Raw genomic sequence first — 24,276 nt, forward strand, 5'->3', positions numbered from 1 at the left:
TTTTATGTGGGACCTTGAAAGCTTAAAAAAGGAGCTAAACATAAACTAATGTTTTGTAGTATAATAGGTGAATTGGGAGATTTTTGGCAATTCTTATTTTTTCTTTATACTGTTTTGGATTTTTATACATGTATTTTTAAAAAACATTTGTGTATTTTAGAGAGAGTGTGTGTGTGGGCGGGGGAGAGAGAGAATCCCAAGCAGGCTCCATGCCCAGTGCAGAGCCCAACACAGAGCTTGATCCTGTGACCCCAAGAACACAACTGGAACCGAAACCAAGAGTTGGATGCACAACCAACTGAGCCACCCAGGCACCCCTATACATTATTTTTATAACTGGAAAAATAAAAAAAGAATATATGTCACAAAGAGGTAGAATTTCTCCCTCTTCAACTCCCCCCAGTAGCAACAATAAAAACAAACAAACAAAAACACTAGGAACATAGTTTGAAGGAGCAAAGAGTTGGCACCTGAGTTCAAGATTGTCTTAACCCAGGATAACTTGGCTTGAAACAAAAGTGTTAGGTGGTGGTAAATGGCAGTTAATGAAGCAAAGGGCATTTGGTGGAAAGACTATTTATATATACTTATAGTCTTTATATATATATATATATATATATATATATATATATAATTGAGGTAACTGGCATACAATATTGTATCAGTTTCAGGTGTGCAACACAGTGATGAGACACTTGTACACACTGCAAACTGTTTGCCACGCTAAGTCTAGTTACTGAGAAGATGCTATTAAGGCACATGTTTGGGATTTTCACGGAATTAGTACAAGCAAAATATTAGAAAGATAGTTTTTGCATTCTTGGCCAGAGTGAACTGAAAAAGACTGATTAGAAAGTTGCTAGTGTGGTTTGAAGTGGTAAATACTCTGGTCAGGATGCTTTGTGAGAAAAGAGTTGAAAAGGTGATCCTAAATGTTTCAGTGGTTAAATCAGCAGGGAATAGCGAAGGCCTAGTTGGCAAGAGCTTACACGTAAAAGGACAGAGGCTCTCCCGATGCCAGAGAAATTGGCTGAGGAACAGTTTTGATGGAAAAGTCGTGAACATGAGGATATACGAATGCTATCAGAATGGGGATTCCAATGTTTGAATTTCAATTCCCCTACTTGTGATCTGACTTTTGACAAATTATTTAACCTCTTTGAGCTTTGGTTTCCCTTATTTTAAAAATGGTAATGTAAGGGGCGCCTGGGGGGTCCATCATTTAAGTGGTGTCCACCTTCAGCTCAGGGGGCTGGGGGCTCCGGGGGGGCCTGGGATAGAGCCCCTTGTCCCCGCCCTGCTGAGCAGGGAGCCAGTTTCTCCCTCTGCCCTTCCCCCCCCCCCCCCCCCGCTAACCTCTGCCCCTACTAAGCTCCTCTCCCCCCTTCAAATAAATAAATAAAATATTTTTAAAGAAATGGTAATACCAGTATCTACTTCACAGTTGTTTTACGGGTTAAAGCAGGAAGTACATAAAAGCATTCAGCAGGATACCTGACACATATAACTCAAAAATATAGTTGCCAAATGCACTATATTACCATTGGGGGGAATGAGGTGGCGGGTACACAGGACCTCCTTGCATGTATTTTTTTTTTTTTTTTTTTGCAATTTCCTGTAAGTCCGTAATTATTTCAAATTAAACAGTTAAAAAATGTATTAGCTATCATGTGTACGAATTGTCTTGTGTCGTTGTGTTAATTCTTTTTAAAATTTTTTATTTTTTCATCAAGTGAAGTAAAGACCAGGAACACAAGCAATTGGTTACAAAGAGTTACCCAGAAGTGAAATGAGAATGGAAGCAATTTCTTCTGAACCATAGAGCCACCATAGAACCACAAGGCAACATTCCTGTGAAGTGACCTTGGAATCAATGTATGAGGGGCACCTGGGTGCCTCAGTGGTTGAGCATCTGCCTTTGGCTCAGGTTGTGATCCTGGGATCCTGGGACTGAGTCCCACATCAGTCCCGCTCCCCTCCCTGCAGAGAGCCTGTTTCCCCCTCTGCCTATGTCTCTGCCTCTCATGAATAAAAATAAAATCTTAAAAAAAAAAAAAAGACTCAAGGTATGGTTTATTCGCTGAGTTTATCTGGGTTTCAATATGCGGTTCACCTATGGTATTTTCCTGGTTCAACCTGACTCATCCATCCAGATTTAGAATAATAAACATTTCCTCAGGGGATCCCTGGGTGGCGCAGCGGTTTGGCGCCTGCCTTTGGCCCAGGGCGCGATCCTGGAGACCCGGGATCGAGTCCCACATCGGGCTCCCGGTGCATGGAGCCTGCTTCTTCCTCTGCCTGTGTCTCTGCCTCTCTCTCTCTCTCTCTCTGTGACTATCATAAATAAAAATAAAAAAATAAATAAATAAATAAATAAAAAAATAAACATTTCCTCAGCACATACTCTTGTGGGGTAGGCTCTTGAACATTGCTTTGAACTGCAGCTAACATTTTCTGCATTTTAAGAGAAAGGCACACATTAATACTGCTATTTTAATACACTTATTGCTTGCCATTCTCACATCTTAGTATTTACAATAAAGTTAAACCTTGTGAAACAAATTGTACAGGATGCTGTACCTCGGCTGGAATAACTGTATCTCCGTGGAGAACAGGAGAGCACTTCACATAGTGGATAAGAAAGAGGGTTTATTATCTTTTATACTGGGTTTACAATGGTGGTTCTAACAGGATGCTCTATTCTGTTCAGAACAAGCCTGTGCTAAAACTTGCAGTGGTGGCTGACCACAGGACAGAGCTTATGTTCTGCTGCATTCCACGGGCAATCTTCAACTCTTAGAAGTAGAGAAAGAATGGCCTGAATAGGGCTGACTCAGATGGGGCTCAGTTCTGCAGCTACTTTCTCTGCCATTCTGTCTTTCTTTTCTCAGATGGTCTGACAAAATGGATGTTTAGCTGATGTGAGTAAAAAGAGATCCAATGTCATTGAAAAACAACCAAACTATGAAAGACCTGGGAAAGGCTAAGATTTCACATTTTGGAATGTCGCCTTGACATAGAACTTAAAGGGACCTGGAAGAGGCTAGGGAACAAAAAGATAAGAAATATTTTACACAAATATTTACCTTTTTACAATTTACCAAAATAGGTAATGGAGGCTTTCAGTAAGAGATTAATTGGGGCCATTAATTTAAAAAGAAAAAAAGAGAAAATGTTGTTTTTACTTGACAACGGCAATCTGTGAGGGACATTTCATCAACCTGGCTCTTAGAAAACAGAGAGATAAATAAAAATGAATTTAAAAATGTGTTTAAGGGATCCCTGGGTGGCGCAGCGGTTTGGCGCCTGCCTTTGGCCCAGGGCGGGATCCTGGAGACCCGGGATCGACTCCCACGTCGGGCTCCCGGTGCATGGAGCCTGCTTCTCCCTCTGCCTGTGTCTCTGCCTCTCTCTCTCTCTCTCTCTCTATTTCTCTGTGACTATCATAAATTAAAATAAATAAATAAATAAATAAAAATAAAAATGTGTTTAAAAAGTACTTTCTCATATAAGTATTTCTCCATTTTCAGACTGGTTCATCTTTTATTATTCAAAACAATAACTAAAAGATCTGCCTTTTATATCTTTTCACCTTCAGGAATGAACAGTCTGAAGAAAAAAGTAAACAGTTCAATTACCAATACAGGAAATAATAGCATCAAGCAGTGCCAGGTAGGTTTCTTTTTCTGGTAATATTTTCCTCATGATATTTATTGTGTTTGAAGAGCCAAACACATTGATTTCCAAGGCTCCTTGGCAACTAATGGAAGTTTTCACTTGAAAGAGGACTTATTCTGAAAAATTCAGGCTTTCATAGCCACATACTCAATAATTTTAAAAAATTGACTTGTGGGGTGCTGGCCAGCTCAGTTGGTAGAAGATGTGGCTTTTGATCTCGAGATTGTGAGTTTGAGCCCCATGTCAGGTGTAAAGATTACTTAAAAAATAAATAAGTGGGGACACCTGGGTGGCTCAGCGGTTGGGCGCCTGCCTTTGGCCCAGGATGTGATCCTGGAGACCGGGGATCAAGTCCCACATCGGGCTCCCTGCATGGAGCCTGCTTCTCCCTCTGCCTATGTCTCTGCCTCTCTCTCTGTGTCCCTCATGAATAAATAATAAGTAAGTAAGTAAGTAAGTGGGACGCCTGGGTGGCTCAGCGGGTAAGCCTGCCTTTGGCCCAGGATGTGATCCTGGAGACCCGGGATCGAGTTCTACATTGGGCTCCCTGCATGGAGCCTGCTTCTCCCTCTCCCTATGTCTCTGCCTCTCTCTCTGTGTGTCTCATGAATAAATAAATACATAAATCTAAAAAAATAAGTAAGCAAAATCTTTGAGAAAAATTGACTTGTGACATTCCCTCTATTTTACAGATTTCAGTGGCAAAGCAGGTTCAGACTTTACACTTTGTGTGGTGCTCTCACCACTTAACTTCTAGAATCCACAGGCTACATGATAAATGAAATTGGGGTAAGGGCATATAGAAAAATGATGGCTATTCTTTGTTTAAATACCATTTTTCATAAGGAGGGAACAGAGTGAGTTTTATAAGTGCTGGTTTAAAAACCATGTATCTTTACAAAAGGAGTAAAGAAATCAAATGTAAAAAACATGTGGTTATGCTGAACTGTGAGTAGGGAAACCCTCATCAAAATGGCTAAAAATCATACTGCCTAAAAGGACCTGTAGTAACATGTAAAGCAGGTAGGATAACAAGTGCATAGTTCTTGAAGAACATGTACAAAAATTACATAGACCCCCCTCTTTTGCTGCCTTCCCAGAGAGGGGTGAGAGAAAGTTTACTGAGGCCCAGCTACCAAAGGCAGAGTTCCTTCATCTTTCTGTATCCCAGGCTAGCAATTTGGTACATCATCTCCATTTTACTACCATCACTGAGATTTATAAATCTGACTTCTGGGTAGATTGTCCAGATAGTTTTTGTCATCTTTGTATCTCCAGTGGCTGAAGTAGAGTTGGAAGCCTGTAGATTTTGTGTTATTGGTAGATCAGCAGTTAGTGCAAAGAGCCAAATCTTCTCCCCCTCTTTTTTTGCTAAAATGGTAGGTGGTCAAGACAAATACCTGCAAGCAGGGCCGAACTCTCATGGACTGAGTCAACTGGGACTGGATTCTGTTAATAGTTTGTGAATTTCTAATTGCCATTAAGGATTTCTGTCATTTTGACGATTTAGCATCAGCTGAATTCACATAAGGGCATTCTGCAAGGGAAAGAAAAAAATAGGATGAGTTTGGCCTTTATTCTACTTTTGAGAAAATTAGACACACCTCTGGAGTAATAGATTCTATTCTTATTTTTATTGCTTTTGGAAATGTAATACATAATGTATACAATCTGTTCTACCTTCTAATATCTGAGAGGGAAGTTTTTGGAATACCTATGTGGAACCCACTTTATTACACAGCATTATGAATTTCAGAGGATTGATCCGATCCTTAGTCTGATTTTCAACAGCATTAAATGCCCATACAGTGGGATAAGGTGCCCAACCCCTTGCAGTCAAAAGTCTATGTAAAACTTTTGACTCTCCCAAACTTAACTATTTATAGCTTATTGTTGACTGGAAGCCTTACCAATAACTTAGCTGATTTGTATATAGTATGTATTATATACTGCATCCTTACAATAATACTTAAGTTTTTCCAAAATTTCTAGGCTACGCTGTTTGAGTTTTAAAAAAGATATTTATTTATTATTATTTATTATTTACTTGTTTATTTATTTATTTATCTGAGATACAGAGAGAGAGAGAGAGAAGCATAGACACGGGCAGAGGGAGAAGCAGGCTCCATGCAGGGAGCCTGACGTGGGACTCAATCCCGGGTCTCCAGGATCAGGTTCTGGGCTGAAGGCGGCGCCAAACCGCCGAGCCACCCGGGCTGTCCTGTTGAGCATTTTTAAATCGTTGCAAATCTCCCCCAATTTTTCCAATATATTTATTTTTTAGAACCTACACACAGTTCAAACCCATGTCGCTCAAGGGTCAACTGCATAGTGTCCTCCGTCAGGACCGCAATGCAGAAAGGGACAAGCTGATAATTCAGAATTTCCTCTCTCCAAGAAACCAGGCCAGCCAATGTGGTATCCTTCAAACGATTGGGTGTTTTGTTCTCCACTTTGGGCGATTACCATTTTTGAGGCCCGTAGGTGGAGCTGGAATAGAGTCTCGGAGATAGGACCGTGCGGAATGGGAGTCAGAAACCTTGGGTTCAGCCTCCACTTTGCACTTGAGCTAATCCCTTAACACATGTTTGTTTGTTTGTTTTTAAAGCGGCGATAATAAAATCTGTAATAGTGATTTCAGCCGTGCACATGAAGTGCTAGCGAAACTATTTAAAGTGAAAAAAAAAAAAAAAAAGAGCGGGCAGCCCGGGTGGCTCAGCGGTTTAGTGCCCAGGGCCGGATCGAGTCCCACGTGGAGTCCCTGCATGGAGCCTGCTCTCCCTCTGCCTGTCTCTTTCTGTCTCTCATGAATAAATAAATAAAATCTTTTTTAAAAAAGGGCGGGGGGAGCTAATCGTAGGGCTGTTCCCGGAGCACCTCCCAGGTAGCAGCGCCCTGCTGGGCTCCTCACCCTTCACTGACCGCCGTAACCCTGGCGCAGGCTCCCCCTCCACCGGCACGCGGGCCACCCCCCAGGAAGACGGCAGGACGGGGATCCGAACCCAGGCCCGCGCGCGCCCTCGCCGGAGCTCTTCCCGCTGGGTCAGCGCCCGACCGGCAGGCCCGGGGGGGGGCGGGCGGGGGGCGCCGGGGAGCGTCGGGGAGCGTGTCCGTCGGCCGCCGGGCGGCAGGACCCCGCGCTTTGTCCGCCGCCGCAGCGCCAGGGCCCGGCGCGCGGGGAGGCGGCGCCTCCTGCCCCGGAGGGTGGGCCCCGCGGCCTCCGCCGGGCCTCGGATCGCCGTCGACGTACGTGCGGCCCCGGGGGCGGGGGCGGGGGCCGGGGCCGGGGCCGGCGGGCGAGGCCGGTGACCCAACAAAGCGCGCCGCGCCGCGCCGCGGGGGGCCCCGCCCGGGCCCCGCTCCGGGCACACGCCGCAGGGTCCCGGGCCGCTCTCGGCGTCAGGGCGCCTCCGGCCCAGGGTGTGAGCGCGCGCCGCGGAGCCGGGAGCGAGGGAGGCGGAGGAGCGGCCGCCCGGGAGCCGCCCGGGAGCGGCGCGGGAGCGGCGCAGAGCGGCCGGGCGAGGCGGGGAGGGCGGGGCCGGGCGGGGGCGGGGCCTAGCGGGGGGCGGGGCCGGGCGGGGAGGGGCGGGGCCAGGCCGGCCCGCGGCGCCCGCCCCCCGCGCCCCGGAGCCGCCCCGCCCGCGCGCGCCCCCGCCGGCCCGGCCCTCCTGCTCGCCGCCCCGCCCGCGCGCGCGCCCCGGCTCCCCGGCTCGCGCCGCTCCATGTAGCCCCGGCTCCCCGGGAGACGGAGGAGGAGGGGGCGACCACAAGATGGCGGGTACGTGGCCCCCTGGCCTCGGGCGCGGCGGCGGCGGCGGCGGCGGCGGCGGCGGCGGCGGCGGCGCCTCCGCCTCCCCCCGCCTGGCGGCCGGCGCGGGGTCCCGGCGCGGGGAGGAGGCGCCGCGGGGCCGGGAGGGCGGGCGGCGGGGGCGGCGCGCCGGGGCCCGGGGCGCTGACCGGCCTTTCTTCTCTCCCCTCGGCGCAGACCTCTCGCTGCTCCAGGAGGACCTGCAGGAGGACGCGGACGGATGTGAGTGCGCCGGCGGCCCGCGGGGAGCGGGGGGAGGGCGGGCGGCGGCGGCGGCCTGCGCTCGGGCTCGGCGAGGCGAGGCGAGGCGTGGCCCTGGGCCGGCGGGGCCGCGAGCCGCACGGGGGACGGCGGGCGGCGGCACTCGCGGCGTCTGGCGCGGGCTCGGGCTCGGGCTCCGCGGCGTCGCCCCCGCGCCTCGGCCCGGGGAGCTCGGGGGTGCGGGCAGCGGCGCGGCCGACGTGTGCGCTTGCGCCCGGCGGGCCTCGGCGGACCCCGGCGGACCCCGGCGGACCCCGGCGGACCCCGGCGGACCCCGGCCGCCGCCCCCGGCTCGGCCTTCCGGGAGTCGCTGGCGAGTGGCAGCGGGCGGGCGGCCGCAGGGAGCCGGCCCCGGGTGGCCGGCCCGGGCTGCGTCGCTGGGAGTGCCCCGGAGCTCGGGCAGCGTGGGGCTGCCGGACACCCCCGTGGTGTGTGGGTTCCGGGAAGGCTGGGAGGGGTGGAGGGGTGGGCGCCGCTGGAGTTCCGAGGGCTGCGGAGCCTGCTCCTTTACTGCAGGGGTTCGCGGGTCACCCAGGCCTCCCCGAATAGGACGATTTCAGCTTTTCCGCGAGAAAGGGAAGTTTTAAAACAGGCGATCTTTTGTTTAAAAAAAACAAAAAGGCAAGGGGAGAAAAAAAGAACTTTGACGTTGTCTGCAGAAGACTGTCAGGAAGGAACTGCTATTTAGGAAGGAATGTGTTTATTTCGTGTGTGCCTAAGCATCCGAAGATAATTTGGAAATTGTTCTGCGTGGAAATGATAACCACGGCAGGATCTGCGGCGTATTCAGGGGGAGAGCCCGCCCGCTGCTGAGGTTTACTGTGGCTCATACCTGCTAAGTGATTCAGGGATGGTTGCGCTCTGAAATCGCCCCTCTAGGTTCTGTGTGGTTCAGCCTTAGCGTGGTGTAATGTGGTTTCCCTTGGCCAAATTAAGCTTCATTTTCGAATTCCTAGGTTTTGAGTGAGGTGAGGGGAATTTACTATTCAGAAGGGTTCTCTAAAAAGAGTATTTTTAAAGCAAATGAACCATATGCAGAATTAACTTTCGCTAACTCTGGGTTGGTGTTTTTGGTGTTTTTTGTTAAGTACAAAGCTCTCTTACACACACAGGGAGCAGTACTAACATAGTGAGGGACAGCTTTTACACTTCACCTAATGCTTTATGTCAGGCCACCTGTCCGCCTGCTAGTGAGTTGGAAAGGCCATTCAAGGCAGCTGTTGATTGCTTGCGAAGTTAAGGTTGGTAAGGTGGCTCTGATCAAGGTGGCTCTGATCGTTACCTCAAACAGGGGCTTCTCATTCCTGTGATTAGGTTCAAGACTTTATAAATAGAAGACACAGCAGTCAGCAGGGGGTCAGGAATGCACACAGCAAGAACTTTTGCCCCTTCATTTATTTTCATTTCTTGTGCCATGCACTCTTAAAGGATGAGCTATAGTGTCCCGCTTCCTCATTGAGTCTATAGAAGCCTAGTCTAGAAGGGAAAGCACACCTGTGAAGAACTCAACAATGATTTATTCATGAGCTGCAAGACTTCTGTGTACCGAGGATATAGCTCTGCAAAGGACGGCCACAATCTATGCCCTCTAGTGGTTTATAAGCAGTTTGAATATAAGTGTGATGAAGAAGATATTAGAGGCAGCATAACAGTAGTTAATAGACAACACTCTAGAGCCAGACTCTTTTGCGTTCCAGTTTTGTTATTATCATTTTGGACAGACCCCTGCAACTCCCTAAACCCCTGTATGCCCACGTTTTGTCATTTGTAAGTAAGCATACTAAGTATTGCCTATTTAGAGTTTAGAGCCTTACATAAATTAAGATACGTAAAGCACTGAGTACTTGGTAAATACTGTTAAGTTGTGGTGGTTATGAGTGAAGAAGGGAAGCTTAGAAGAGGAAATACTGATGTTGAACATCACAGAATTAATATAATTATAAATGTTGCTAATGCTTGCAATTAACTTATTAAAGGTTCTGTTAGTTCCCAGTGTGTTTTAATTCAGGATAAAACATTACACGTCTGAAGGCATAGTCTATTTGCGTATTTATGAATTGATTTAAGACTTTGTTAGAATAATTGCATATTTTTTTCAGTTGCTAAGGTCTTTACAGGTGCTACCTTTACCTGGAATGTTTGGGAACAAAGGATCTTTGAACATGTGGCCAGTTGAAGGACCACTTGCTGTCTGTTGTGAAGGGAGAAAGAATGAGGAGGAAATCTGGCTTTGATGCCTAGGCCAAGGGTAAGAGAAATGGAGAGAAAATGAGAAAGCTTGTCATCTCCTGGAGAAGCTGGAGAAGGTAGAGAGGACCAGAGATGTTAGAGAGAATGAAGCTTGGGCTGCCCTTACAACTAGAAAGTATCGTATGAGCTTGATTTTCTGTCTCAGGCAAACCCTGGGATGGAAGCCCGCCTCCAGGGTACTGTATACCAGGTCCTGCTGCTTCAGCCCAACTAGGTCTAAGTCGGTGCTCGTGATGGGAAGAAATTACGTTCTTGCCGAACTCTAGAATCTTGGTTGTCTTTCCTAAAAGCAGAACCTAGACTAAGAAGAGAGAAAATGTACAGGTGATCTGCAGCTCTGGAGGCTAGAAGAGGATCTGGGTGGGGTTTGGATCTTGAACAGTGGTAGGGGGAGGCATTGCCAAGCCTTGATAAGTCCGAGGTCTTTTGTTTTGGTTTGTCTTACGTCCCAAAGTCTCTGTACAGAGCCCATAGAAAAGTGGGTAGAATGGGAGAAGGGTTGGGCAAAGACTGACTTGGCTGATACCCTTGAGAAAAAGAAGCAAAATCCTAGTATGTGAAAAGTGGTGCATTGTATGTACTAGCAGAACATCATGAAGGTAAGTAAAGGAAATGATTAGGTGCTATTAAGGTTGTTCTAGGTTAAAAGTGATACTCTACATATGGTATCATGAAGCATACTTTGAATTTCAAGGTGAAAGCAAGCCAGTGACACTCAATCGAGTATTTCAGCAGAGTGACTTCAGAGTTGGGAAAACACTTTCTGTTTCCTGAATCACGGGAGGCAATGCAAAAATCACAGACTTTCAGAGAGAGAGAGATTTTAAATTTCCATTGTCCGTTTTCCAGAGATACAGCTTTGATTTATATGTCAATTGCTACATTTCTAAAATAGGTAAGCTAGGACTTTTACACAGATTATTCTTCACAGCATGCCTGTGAGATGTAGGCTGTGGTATTCTGATATTAATAAGTCAACTGATGTGCAAGGGACTAAATTATTTTCTTACGAAATGAAACTCCTTAACTACCAGCCAGAATTTTAAGCTAGGCCTCCTGATTCTAAATATTGTATTTGAAATACTGTCTTGTCTTAAATCGCTCAGTTTACAACATTGAACAGCCCAAGCCTGTTGTATAGGCAATTTGCTTGAGCCCACGCTTAGGATAACCTCGAGGATTAACCTAGCATGCTGCATATGGTTTAATTTAACCAAGAGGTCATTTGAATGAAGCTTGGGTGTAATATAGCTTATTTAGTCTTTATGTTAATTTTTCTTTGAGCTGTAACTAGCATGATATTGAAGAGCTTTTGGAACTGTATCATGGCATATGCCATACACAGAATTGTTTATATGTGAAGAAGTTTTGGAAATCTTTCACACTATAATGTTTTTCAGGTTTGAGGGCACTGTTGGATGAGTGAATTAAGGGTGGATCCAGAACTAATTTGGTATAATAACTGCCTGGACTGTACTACTTTCAAAGAGTCTCTGGGCCCTCTGACTACTTTTGAAAATTAGTTTTGATAAGATTCTTAAAGTTCTTGCCACCTAAGGGAAGTAAGGAGTAAAAAAACCGGGGCTGTGTGTAGTAGTGGCCAGGGAATCAACTAAAAAACTATAGGGGGATCCCTGGGTGGTGCAGCGGTTTGGCGCCTGCCTTTGGCCCAGGGCGCGATCCTGGAGACCCAGGATCGAATCCCACATCAGGCTCCCGGTGCATGGAGCCTGCTTCTCCCTCTGCCTATGTCTCTGCCTCTCTCTCTCTCTCTCTGTGACTATCATAAATAAATAAAAAAAAAAAAAAAAAAAAAGTAAAAAACTATAGGAAGTTGCCCTTGAAAGTCATGATATTTAGAAGTGTTATTCAATGGGGATTTGGAAGAGTGAGTCATGAGACTTGGTAGCATATTTTGATTGTTACCAACAAGACTGGACAGGGGAAATCTTTATTTAGAGATAATATAATATCCTAGAAAAGCATGCTTAAAAATGGTTTTAGTGGTACCCCATGTGTATAGAATCAGACTTTTTTTTTTTTTTTTTTTTAAAGAAAAGAGAAAACCCTTTGTAAATATGCATGTCAGCTGCCTGGGCTTGTAGTTGCATGACTTTAAAAAAAAGCATAGGTTTTTGTTTGCTCTTTACGCCTATGAAAGACAAATAGCCTTTGCTAGGTAAAGTTCATTAGTCTACCACATTTGTTTGGTCAGTAGCTTAAGATTTCTGGTCCTTTTGCCTCAGTTCTTCCTCTCATCAAAACAGAGAATTTATATTTTAAACTATTCACTCTTCTGTTCGCCTTCTATTTGGGAATTTGGAATTTTTCTCTCTTGATAGCAAAGAACTTTTTGTCATCAGCTACACAATAGGGTGGGCTGTCCCTAGACTAGAATTAAAGTGTTATTCTGCAGGGATCCCTGGGTGGCTCAGCGGTTTAGCGCCTGCCTTTGACCCAGGGCGTAATGTTGGAGACCCTGGATCGAGTCCCACATCAGGCTCCCTGCATGGAGCCTGCTTCTCCCTCTGCCTGTGTCTCTGCCTCTCCCTCTCCCCCACCCTCTGTGTCTCATTAATAAATAAATAAAATCTTTAAAAATAAAGTGTTACTCCACATTTAACTTGGATCTGAAAATAATGTTTTGGGAGGAGGGGGAGGATGTGGCACACCTATGGGATTTGGGCTAAGGAGGTTAAAGGGCTTGCACTGGACTTTCAGCCAGCAGGTCACCTAAGGCCCGCCTTTTCTCCAGATCCATCCTTTGATCCTCCTGTTAGGTCAAGTGTTCTTAGTTCTTTACACCACCACCACCCCCCTACCCCCCCCCCCCCCCCCCCCCCCCCCAGACTTGGGAGCAGACTTGTTCTCTGGCCTGCTTGATGTCAGGTTGGTGTTTGAGCATTTATTATACTGTAATTCTGGAATATATCTCAGTATAGTTTCCTTTTAAAAAATTTATTGAGGGAGTGCACACACAAACAAGGAGAGGGAGAAGCAGAAGTAGACTCCCCTCTGAGCAGGGAGCTTGATGCCAGTGGATCTCAGGACCCTGAGCTGAAGGCAGGCTCAACCGACTGAGCCACCCAGGCACCAATTCCAGTAGAGTTCTGTGCAGAGGAAATAGCACTTGGTTTTGTAAACATTAGGTCTACATTCTGATTCTGGCCCGTGCTGTTTATTCACTTATTATCTTGAGCAAGGTACTGCACTTTTCTCAGCTGTTCTCTATCTTTAAAATGTTGACAGACTTTTGGAATGATTCCAGGTTTTGGCTATTACAAATAAAGCCGTGGTGAGCATTCCTGTACAAGTCTTTGTGTGGGCACATATGTTCTTTCTCTTGGGTATGTACCTAGGATGGCAGAATGGCTGTCTGCCTTTTTAAGGAATTGCCAAACTGTTTTCCAAAGTGGTTGTACCATTTTACTCTCCCACCAGCAGTGTGTGAGAGAGTTCCAGGTGCTCTACACCTTTGTCAGTGTTTGGTGTGGGTGGCCTTCATTTTAGCCATCCTATTAAGTATGTATGGTGGGTTGATTTTTGTTTTTTGTAGTTTGAATGTGCATTTCCCTAATGACTAATAATGCTCATGTTTTCTTGTGCTCATTTGCCATCTACAATCTTTGACAAAGTGTTCAAATCTTTGCCCATTCCTTCATTGGACTGCTTTCTTAGGTTTTGAGAGTTCTTTATGTATTCCAGGCACAAGTCCTTTTTCAGGTATGTGATTTGCAAATACTATTTTCTAGTCTGCGACTTGTCTTATTGTTGTCTTAAAAGTGTATTTTGAGGAGCAGAAGTTTTGAATTTTGAGGTTCAGTTTGTTATTTTTTCACAAATGCCCTTTTATCATGTTGAGAAACTTCCCTGAGTTTACTGAGAGCTTTTTTGCAATTAGGAGGGGATGTTGGATTTTATCACTTTTTTTTTTTTTTAAGACTTTATTTAAGAGAAAGCATGAGCAAGGGGGAGGAGTAGAATTGGAGAAGCTGACTCCCCACAGACCCGATGCAGAGCTCTATCCCAGGACCCTGGGATCATGACCTGAGTCAAAGACAGATGCTTAATTGACTGAGCCACCCAAGTGCCCTCTTTTTCTGCATCAATGGTTTTTTTTTTTTTAGTTTTTTTTAATATGATGAATTACATAGATTTTTAAAAGTGAATACTGTTAATTTTTTTTTTTTTAAGATTTTTATTGTTCATGAGAGAGAAGGTAAAGACACAGGCAGAGGGAGAAGCAGGCTTCCTGCAGGGAGCCCAATACAGGACTCAGTCCTAGGACCCTGGGATTAAGACCTGAGCCGGAAACACATGCTCAGCCACTGAGCCACCCAAGTGACCCAATATTGTTAATTTTTTTAATGGAAAATTTCAAACCTACACAGCAGATGAGTCATCATATACTGACTACTTAGCTTCAACTTTCATTTATCCCCCTCTAACGTCTGGGCTTTTTTGGGGAGAAGAGAGGAGGTAGCTACTTTAAAGACATCCTAGGTGTCATTTTAACTATATTTCACAGGGCATGTACTTGAAGTGTGATGTGATGCTCTAATCTATGAGCAAAAGGGTGTGGTAAATTATGTAAATAAGGTATAGTAAATAATGAAAGCTTGAATGATTAAATTCTTTTTTGTTTGTTTTTTAAAGATTTATTTGAGAGAGAGCTTGTGGGGGTGAGGGGCAGAGGGAGAGGGAAAGAAAGAGTCCCATGCAGTCTGCACCTCCATAACAGAGCTGGACATGGGGCTACATCTCAGGACCCTGAGATCATGACCTGAGCTGAAATCAAGAGTTGGACCCTCAGGCGACTAAGCCACTCATACACCCCTAAATGATTAAATTCTTCAGACATTTTTAAAAAAGATTTTATTTATTTATTCATGAGAGACACAGAAAGAGAGGCAGAGACATAGGCAGAGGGAGAAACAGGCTCCATGTAGGGAGCCTGATGCGGGACTAGATACCAGAACCCCAGAATCACGCCCTGAGCTGAAGGCAGTCGCTCAACGGCTGAGCCACCCGGGCATCCCAAATTCTTTAGACTTTTGCCTTGCTGGTTCTACTGCAATAAAGCACATTTGATAGTTACTAAATTCACTTTTATATTGATCACCAGATTAAGAGAAGCAACATCTTGTTTATTTTTAGCAAGCAAAGCACATTTCACCCTTTTGGCCAGCCTTTATGGTAGCGAAAGAATACTGGTCAACAAAAGTTGAATTTTATATTTTAAATTGGTTTGCCTTATCTGGAAGATGACATAAACTTTAAAAATTTGAGTTGTGCTGTACCTCTAATGAGCCAGTGATCCCAGAATTATAGAAACCAAGAGTTAGGGCAGCCTGGGTGGCTCAGCAGTTTAACGCTGCCTTTGGCCCAGGGTGTGATCCTGGAGACCCAGGATTGAGTTCCACGTTGGGCTCCCTGCATGGAGCGTGCTTCTCCCTCTGCCTGTGTCTCTCATGAATAAACAAATAAAATCTTTAAAAAAGAAGGAAGGAGGAAAGGAAAAAGGAAGGGAAAGGGAAGGAAAGAAACCAAGACTTAGAGGGCAGATTATATATTTGTTCTTTAAGCAGAAGAAAGTTTAGGCCCCAGGTCTCCTAGATAAGGGTGGCAAGGTGACAGAGGCTAGAATATGATTCAGATCTTGTAGGTTTTGATATTATTTTCCTAGATATCATGTAACCTAGCTCTTTAGCTGCAAAAGGGAGGTGGGAAAATTTTTCTGGATTTTATTTTTTCTAATTACCATTTATTGTCTGTCTGTTGGGCATTGTGCTATAACCTTATAGTATTCCCGTGAGGTCTGTGGTAACCATAAAGTTACAAAAGTGGTATCCAATGAGGTTTATCTGATGGTTAAATAATTTGCTCAGTCACCTAACTTGAAAGTGTTAGGTTAATGAACCTCTGTGACGCAATCTTTCTACTTTATTACCTTTTACTACTGTATTCTTACTGTCTTCCAACTTGACTTCCTTAATTTATCACTTAGGTCATTAACCTCCTAAAGGTTCTGGAAGATATAAAGGTAGTAACATGCTTTTAAGTATTTGATGGATAAAATAATTTTTGTCCTAAGTTGCTCCTGTTTGTCATGGAAATGTTAGAAGCAAAATACATACCTTTTGTGTTTTAAAACACTCATGTACAAGAGAGAGCCAGTTTAGTGGGTAAGAACGTTGATGAGATCTACTCCTGTCACTAGCTAATCACCTCAAGTGGTCATTCCAAAATCTGAATTTATATTTAAACTTATTATACTACTTTTAATTTATAGTCAAAGTCAGGTTTTGATATATAAGCCATTTTTACATTTAAATCTATCAACTTAGTTTTTGGTAGAAATAACTTGAAATAAATCCAGGACTTCATTTATTAGAATATTAGAGATTGGTGGTAATTTGGACCTGGATTAGCTCTAATTTTATACCTGGATTACCTGTGGAAGGAAGGATTACTTACCAAAGTAATTGGGTTAATAAGACTGTAAGGAAAATGTCTACGTACTGAAGTGAACGAACATCACATCTATAATGTATAGGCCATCCACACTTAAAACAAGGGCTTTGGTATGCTGCATGCTTCTCAGGCAAATACTGTTTAGGAAGCGTGGTCTTGGTAACTAATTTGACAGTGGATAAATACACTGTTGCCTCTTTTAATCTTAAGTATACTTTAGGGAAATGCTTTTAGAATATTCACATAGAGCGAACTTTAGGAAATTACTCTGGCTTCAATGAGGAGATTAAACATGCTATAGGATGACTATACGTATCAGTAAGGATTTAGTAAGCTTTTCATGTTTATAGTTGAAAGATATCTGATGAACATAGTGTCACAAAGTACAAATTGAAACAGCATACCCGTTGCTTGAGGCTATATTCATAAGGACTAAGTTATACAGTCCTTCAAATTTGTTTTGTCTTTATTTTTTTCCCCAAGCAGTGGCTTAATTGCATTTCTGCTGTGTTACTAGACCAGGAATTGGAAAGTTTCAGTAAAGGACCAGACTAAATATTTTAGGTTTTGGGGGGCACATGGTCTCTGTTGCAGCTATTCTTGTCTGCCATTGTAGGAGCAGCCATAGACAGTACAGAAATGAATGAGCATAGCTCTCTGCCAATAAACTCTGCAAAAACAGACTAGGGGCCAGTTTAACCTGCTGGCCATAATTTGTTGCTCCTGCACTGTACTGTTAAGTCCAAGTCTGTTACATTTTTATTCTTTATCTAAAGCAGAGTGCCCATCACATAGTGGACCTTCAGCACATGCAAAAGTGAATCTTGGTTTTTCTGGCCAAGCTAAATATGACCATAAAACCTTACTTGCAGTCAAATAATGATTATAATTTATTTTCAAATACAAAAAGTTGAATTTAAAAAGTTGAATTAAATGAATTTTAAAAATTCCAGACCCATGCAGAAGTTACACAGGTGTTAATTCAAAATCTCTTCACCTACATTGTTACTGTTAACATTTTGCCACTTTGCTCTATTTTCCTCTATACACTTATATATACACATACATAATGTAACATATACATTGTTCTTAATCTTGTCTTTTGAGAATAAGCTGTAGGAGTCAGGCCCTTTAGCCTGGGTCTCCTAAGAGCAAGGCTATTCCCTCATAATCAGCAATCAGATTCAGGAAATGTAACACTGATACAATTCAAATATATAATAAGTAGTCCATTTTCAGATTTCATCAGTTGATAATGTTTTTTATGGTGACCATCTTGCCAGTCTAGGCTTCAGCATTGCATGTAGTTATAATGCCTCTTGAAGAGGCTTTGTCTTTCATAATATTGATATTTTTGAAGAATCAATTTGGTTTTATGTTTCCTTATGATTTGATTCAGGTTGTGTGCTTCCCCCCGCCCCCCAAGAATACTATAGATAAGCAGTACTGTGATTTTTCTCAGTGCTTCATCTCAGGAGGCACCTGATGTCAGTTGTCCATTATTGGTGGTGGTAATTTTAACCACTTGGTTAAGGTGATATGTGCAAGGTTTCTCCACTTAAAGATTCTGTTCTTTTGTAATTAGAAAGGGGAATAGTTTGGCACTGGGGAAATATCCCATTCCCAAACAAGCTTACACATTAGTGTTAGAATATGTCCAAGGTTCTTACTTGAATCAATTTACATTTACTGCCTGCCAGTCTGCTTTACAGAAGAGCTTCCCCTTCTTCCTTATTCATTTGTAGGTTTATTTGTTAAAACATTATCTTAAAGACTTACCTTAAGATAGGTAAGTCTTATAAAAGTGATTAAATCTCCAAAGTACATCCCGTTTTCATTTTTAAAAAGAATGTAAAGAATTGGGAAACAAAATTTGGCAAGTTTTATTGTGGTCTAACTTGTATCAAGGGAAAAATTGAAAGAGAAGAGTGAGGATACATTGTCTGCTTTTTTCAGTTTTAGAGGCTATTATTAGAGACTATATAGCTAATAGAAGGATGTTGTATTGTGATCAAGCTTGGTGAAAGTTAAGTCCTACAAATTAACCACTCCTCTTTGGTTTGGTACTCCTCAGATTCATTAAAATGCTAATGAGCTTGACTCTATCTGAGCTGAGGATGAAGTATCCTACTCCCCTCCAGGATCCCTGTGGGCTTTCACTAACAAATGTTAATGAATGTGTGTTATTCCAGAGAAGCATTAGACTCTTTTTTAGGTAATATAAAGATTAACAAGACCATATTGCCTTCAGAGAATTTATCTATGTTTGGGGAGGGCTGAAGAAAATGAAAGAAGAAAAAACAACTCCAACACTGCTATTACAGGCAGAACAAAAGCTAGGGCACGTAGCCTGGGGAATTCAAAGCAGGAAGAGATCTTTTTTTTTTTTTTTTTTTAAATAAATTTATTTTTTATTGGTGTTCAATTTGCCAACATATAGAATAACACCCAGTGCTCATCCCATCAAGTGCCCCCCCCCTCAGTGCCTGTCACCCAGTCACTCCCAGCCCCCACCCATCTCCCCTTCCACCACCTCTAGATCGTTTCCCAGAGTTAGGAGTCTCTCATGTTCTGTCTCCCTTTCTGATATTTCCCACTCATTTTTTTCTCCTTTCCCCTTTATTCCCTTTCACTATTTTTTATATTCCCCAAATGAATGAGACCATATAATGTTTGTCCTTCTCCGATTGACTTACTTCACTTAGCATAATACCCTCCAGTTCCATCCACGTCGAAGCAAATGGTGGGTATTTGTCGTTTCTAATGGCTGCGTAATATTCCATTGTATACATAGACCACATCTTCTTTATCCATTCATCTTTCGATGGACACTGAGGCTCCTTCCACAGTTTGGCTATGTGGACATTGCTGCTATATACATCGGGGTGCAGGTGTCCTGGCGTTTCATTGCATCTGTATCTTTGGGGTAAATCCCCAGCAGTGCAATTGCTGGGTCATACAGCAGATCTATTTTTAACTCTTTGAGGAACCTCCACACAGTTTTCCAGAGTGGCTGCACCAGTTCACATTCCCACCAACAGTGCAGGAGGTTTCCCCTTTCTCCACATCCTCTCCAACATTTGTTGTTTCCTGCCTTGTTAATTTTCCCCATTCTCACTGGTGTGAGGTGGTATCTCATTGTGGTTTTGATTTGTATTTCTCTGATGGCAAGTGATGTGGAGCATTTTCTTTTTTTTTTTTTAATTTTTATTTATTTATGATAGTCACACAGAGAGAGAGGGGCAGAGGGAGAAGCAGGCTCCATGCACCGGGAGCCCGACATGGGATTCGATCCCGGGTCTCCAGGATCGCAACCTGGGCCAAAGGCAGGCGCCAAACCGCTGCGCCACCCAGAGTTCCCAATGTGGAGCATTTTCTCATGTGCTTGTTGGCCTTGTCTTTGTCTAAGAGGAAGAGATCTTAATGGGAAAGAATAGGAAATGCTTCCTGGATGGTATGTTAAATAGGTAAATTTAAACTGAGATGAGGGTAAAAGGGCAGAAATGGGGCAACTGTAATCACATATGACATGAGAGTTGTGGGAACTGTGACGGGAAATGGGCCCCTGTATGGGCTGTATGCAAGAGAAGAAAAGAGGCTGCCCCAGATCATGTAGTCCCTTGAATTACAGTTTTATTACATTACAGTTGAATTACAGAAAGTTGTCCCTAAATCCAGGCTGCTTGGGAGTTTTGGGATGGGGGAGAGCAGGAAGGAAGGGCAGGGAGTGTATTGAACAGAGTAGGACTTTAGGAAGATGAAGGTAGTTGTGATGTGTAAACTGCGTTAGAATGCAGGGAAACGAAATTGAGGGCAGTGGACTACAAACACAATTACTGTATGCTTCCTAAAAGAGTTTCAAAAACTCTCTCATGCATTTTTAAATTTACAGTTCTTTTTTAAACTTTATAAATGTAACTGTTACAAAAGTTTTGCAAGTTAAAACTATATAGCATAGCACTTTGATACCCACTCAAGCAGGGGGGGAGGGACAGAAGGACAGAGGGAGAGGGAGAGGAAAAAAGCAGATTCCCCTGCTTAGTGGGGAGCCTGAAGCAAGACTCCTCCCAGGACCCTGAAATCATGATCTGAGCCAAAATCAGCCACTTAACCGAGGGAGCCATCCAGGCGCCCCAGGGATGGGGCTTTTTAAAAAGCGTATTCATGGATGAGTATAGTTTATTGCCAGGAGACAATATTTATCATCAATTTTTACCTTTTATTTTAAGACTTGTGTACACTGAGAAATTTTGACATAAGTTGATGGAAAGGGTTTTGTCAACAGCACCATTAATTTCCTTGAACTTCTTCCAACTTATATCCTCAATTTTTAAAAAACATTTATAATATGCCATCAGCCTTTCAAATTTTTTAAAAGCAAAGAATTGAAAAATATCAATATCTGACTTGTGTAAGTATTTGTTACAGTAGAGAGGTGATCTGATATCTTAACACTTTAGTATCTCAACGAGTCCATTTGTCTGACAGTGGAGGTTTTTCCAGCTTTAGGGCAATGTAACATGGTGGCCTTGGACCTGAGAGATAGGTCTTGTCCTGTGAGAGACTAGAGATTTTCAAAGAGAAAGCCTTAGGATCCAAGCCCCTCCACACATTTTTGTGATAAGAATATTCCAGGAATTTGGGGGTATGGAATATCCCTTAAAGTCATCCATCATATTTATTCCCAGGAAAAATCTTTGTGTACCTTGTAGGATTCAAGTGCCCTGGTTTTCTGGCAACAAAAGATGTCAGAGCCGCTGAATTAGAGTGTCAGGAACTGAAAGGTGGGAATACAAAATACTTTATAAAAGTAGAATTTATGGTTCTTAGCAACTGATTAGATAATGGGAGCCAGAAAGGTACATTAGGAAGGTAACTGAAAACTTCATGTTTGAGAACTCAAGGACACGGAGAAAGTCCTGAGGAAGAGCTGGGTCTTATAAGATCAGTTTGGACAGTTTACTTTTTAGAACAAATGTGACATTGAGGTAGAGATTCTATGAAATACCTGCAAGTATGGATCTGGGGATCAGGATGGGAGAATTTTGGAGATTATTTGCATTAAAAGTGATAGTTGAAACCATGCATTTTGAAGGCGGGGGCGGGGTGTGTGAGAGAGAGAGAGTGTGTGTGTGTAAAATGTGAGGACAAGAGGCACCTGGGTGCTCAGTGTTTGAATGTCTGCCTTTGGCTCAGGCCGTGATCTCGAGTCCTGCATCAGGCTCCCTGGAGGAGGAACCTACTTCTCCCTTTGCCTATGTCTCTGTCTCTCAAGAATAAATAAATAAAATCTTTTTTTTTTTTTTAATGTGAGGACAAAAGTAGAAGGAAACTACGTAAAACAATCAGAAAAAAATAATAGTCCAGAGAAGTAAGAAAATACTCAGGATTGTGTGCTTCCAAAGAACCCAAGAAAAGAGAATTTAAGGGAAGGATGTTGAGATCAGGGAAGTCAGCCTTTTCGAGTGCTGTGGCGAAGACATAACAGATCTAAGAAGGGCTGCCTGATTTGGGCAAATCCTTAAGAGGAGAATCACAAGAGTGAAGGAGAAATAGGACAGATTGCTTATCTTGAGGAGGAGGTGAAGGCTGCAGAGGGAACTACCTCTACATTGTGAGACGCATACCAGGACAGCTGAAGCACTGCTGTATCTTCTCATGCTTTTAATCATTTCTGCGGTCAAGAGTAGAATGGCAGTCAGGAGCACTACCCAGACTGGCCTCCTCTGCTTTTGTTCTTCTGGTTGCTGGCACTGTTTCCCTCTGACTTGGTGATATCGGGTTCATCAGATACAGTTATGATGGTAAGGCAGGAAAGGGAGTTGATTTTTTGAAGCTAGTTCTGGGAACTTAGAGATTTGGAACATCTGAGAGAATTTAAGATTTAAGAATCCTAGATTCCAAATTCGTACTGAATGAGCATGAAATTAGCATGAATTTGTAGTGTGTCTGAACATTGTTAACAAGGAATAGAAAAGAGGCTTACTTGCGGTAGTGATGCAGGTACAACCAGGATTGTCTCCGCTGAATTAGGTTGTTGTACTCTCGAAGGGGACTAAGGCTTCCCTACTCCCCTCCTCCTCTGCTCTGCTCTAGCAACTAAGAGTGTCATATAATCGGAAAAGGAGTAATGTGACACGTGGGGTTCTCTTAGAATGCTGTGTAAAAGTAAAAGGTCTTTTGACTTGGAAAAGACATCATGATCTTTGCTTCTTGCATAACTTTAAAAAAAATGATGGCTTTAATTAATAATCAAGAATTTTAATAAAGCCTTAATGTAGCACAGTTGAATAAATGTATATGCTGCCCAGAATTGTGTGTTGCCCTAAAGAGGTAACTGCTATTAAATTTAAGTCGTTGCTTAGTATTCGTATGCCAATCCTAATTACAGGGTGGCATTGTGATTTCTCTAGCCAAGTAAGAGGATATTACAAAATGTAATAATGTTACTTTTAAAAATTAGAAGGCTAGGTTGATTTTTGGTTGGCCATATTCCCCTATTCTTCCTACTTTGCTTCTGTAGGAACCCCGTGCCCTACCTGTACTACATAGTCCTTGGGCAGTTTTCCAGACATGCCATGGTTTGCCTTTACTTCCTCACTGTCCTCATCTCTATGCTTGGAATGCCCTCTTTCTGCACTCTGTCCTGCTTGGTAACTCCAGTGTATCTTCCAAGCATTGCTTGACTTTTTGAAGCCTTTTTGTACTCACCAGGGGAGGACATATAGTAACTAACAGCATGTAATAGTTTACAGTGTATTTTGTATTCTTATGCTGTGTATCTTTTTTTTAGCATATATGTCTATGTGTATACATATCTGCACATACATACTTACATGCATGCACTTTTTGTCTAGTGTTTATATCTGTGTTCTTTGTTGAGAACTTGGAACTCACAGATGTGCTGTCCTACTTACTGGTTGAAATGGAAAAAACACATGGAAACCACATTGAGGTTTCTCTGTATCTAGAAACAGACCTAAATGCAGAGGGGAGGCAACACTTACTTATTAGCTTGATATCATATTCGAAACTTTATAGACATTATCTTAGAATGTATCTTAGAAGTCTTGATAGCTTTAATGAAGTCTTGCGGTATTTTATAGATGAGGAAGCAGACAAATTAATTAGGTGTTTGTATAAGTTTTTTTTTTTAAGATTTTATTTATTTATTCATAGAGATGCAGAGAGAGAGAGAGAGAGAGAGAGAGAGAGGCAGAGACACAGGCAGAGGGAGAAGCAGGCTCCATGCAGAAAGCCTGACGTGGGACTCGATCCAGGGTCTCCAGATCACGCCCTGGGCTGCAGGCGGCGCTAAACCGCTGCACCACCAGGGCTGCCCGGTGTTTGTATAAGTTAACATAAATAGTTCATGAATAGCAAAACATGAGGTTTGAACCCAGATCTGTCTTACTTTGAAGAGCCTCTGCCCTTTTCATACCACTTTTGCTGTGACTGTGTAGGCGTTAAACTAATCATCACCAAGATTCCACATGGGTCCAGCTTGTAAACTTTTACATTTTCCTTAAGTTTAAAACAGCTGAAAATTAGGTCATTGTTTTCTGTTACTTTGGATTTCTCTTGGTGCTGGTGCAAGGAGCTAAAAGTAGGTAGAGGATACATTCCTGAACTGTTAGGATATTTTTTCTCTTCTTATATGATCTCTTAGCTTTATACAAAGGGAAGTGTTCTGTTTTATAAGTTAGAGAGAAATGTCATTTTCTCTTGTCACTTTCTCATTTTTTTTCTTGATCTCTTTGTATTGTGCATTTGCTTATGACTTGGAATTAGAAGGATCTGTTAAG

The 24,276-nt window shown here is 43.3% G+C and overlaps 1 protein-coding gene across 5 annotated transcripts in view; it reads left to right on the forward strand.

Moving 5' to 3' along the window:
- Nucleotides 1-7,327: 7,327 nt before the first annotated feature.
- The window catches only part of PPP4R1 (protein phosphatase 4 regulatory subunit 1), a 62,472-nt gene continuing 45,523 nt past the window's right edge, over nt 7,328-24,276 (forward strand). For 3 of the 5 annotated variants that reach the window (XM_041765752.1, XM_041765788.1, XM_041765760.1), the window contains exons 1-2: nt 7,328-7,456; nt 7,664-7,708. In XM_041765752.1, coding sequence (XP_041621686.1) covers nt 7,450-7,456; nt 7,664-7,708 — 52 coding nt within the window. In that variant the 5' untranslated portion in view covers nt 7,328-7,449. Of the gene's footprint in view, nt 7,457-7,663; nt 7,709-7,919; nt 9,996-24,276 lie in introns of those variants that run through there. The other 2 variants (XM_041765776.1, XM_041765767.1) reach the window with 2 other exon arrangements.

This window comes from Vulpes lagopus, chromosome 1, assembly GCF_018345385.1.
Source record: "Vulpes lagopus strain Blue_001 chromosome 1, ASM1834538v1, whole genome shotgun sequence".
In the NCBI taxonomy this organism is placed as follows: Eukaryota; Metazoa; Chordata; class Mammalia; order Carnivora; family Canidae; genus Vulpes; species Vulpes lagopus.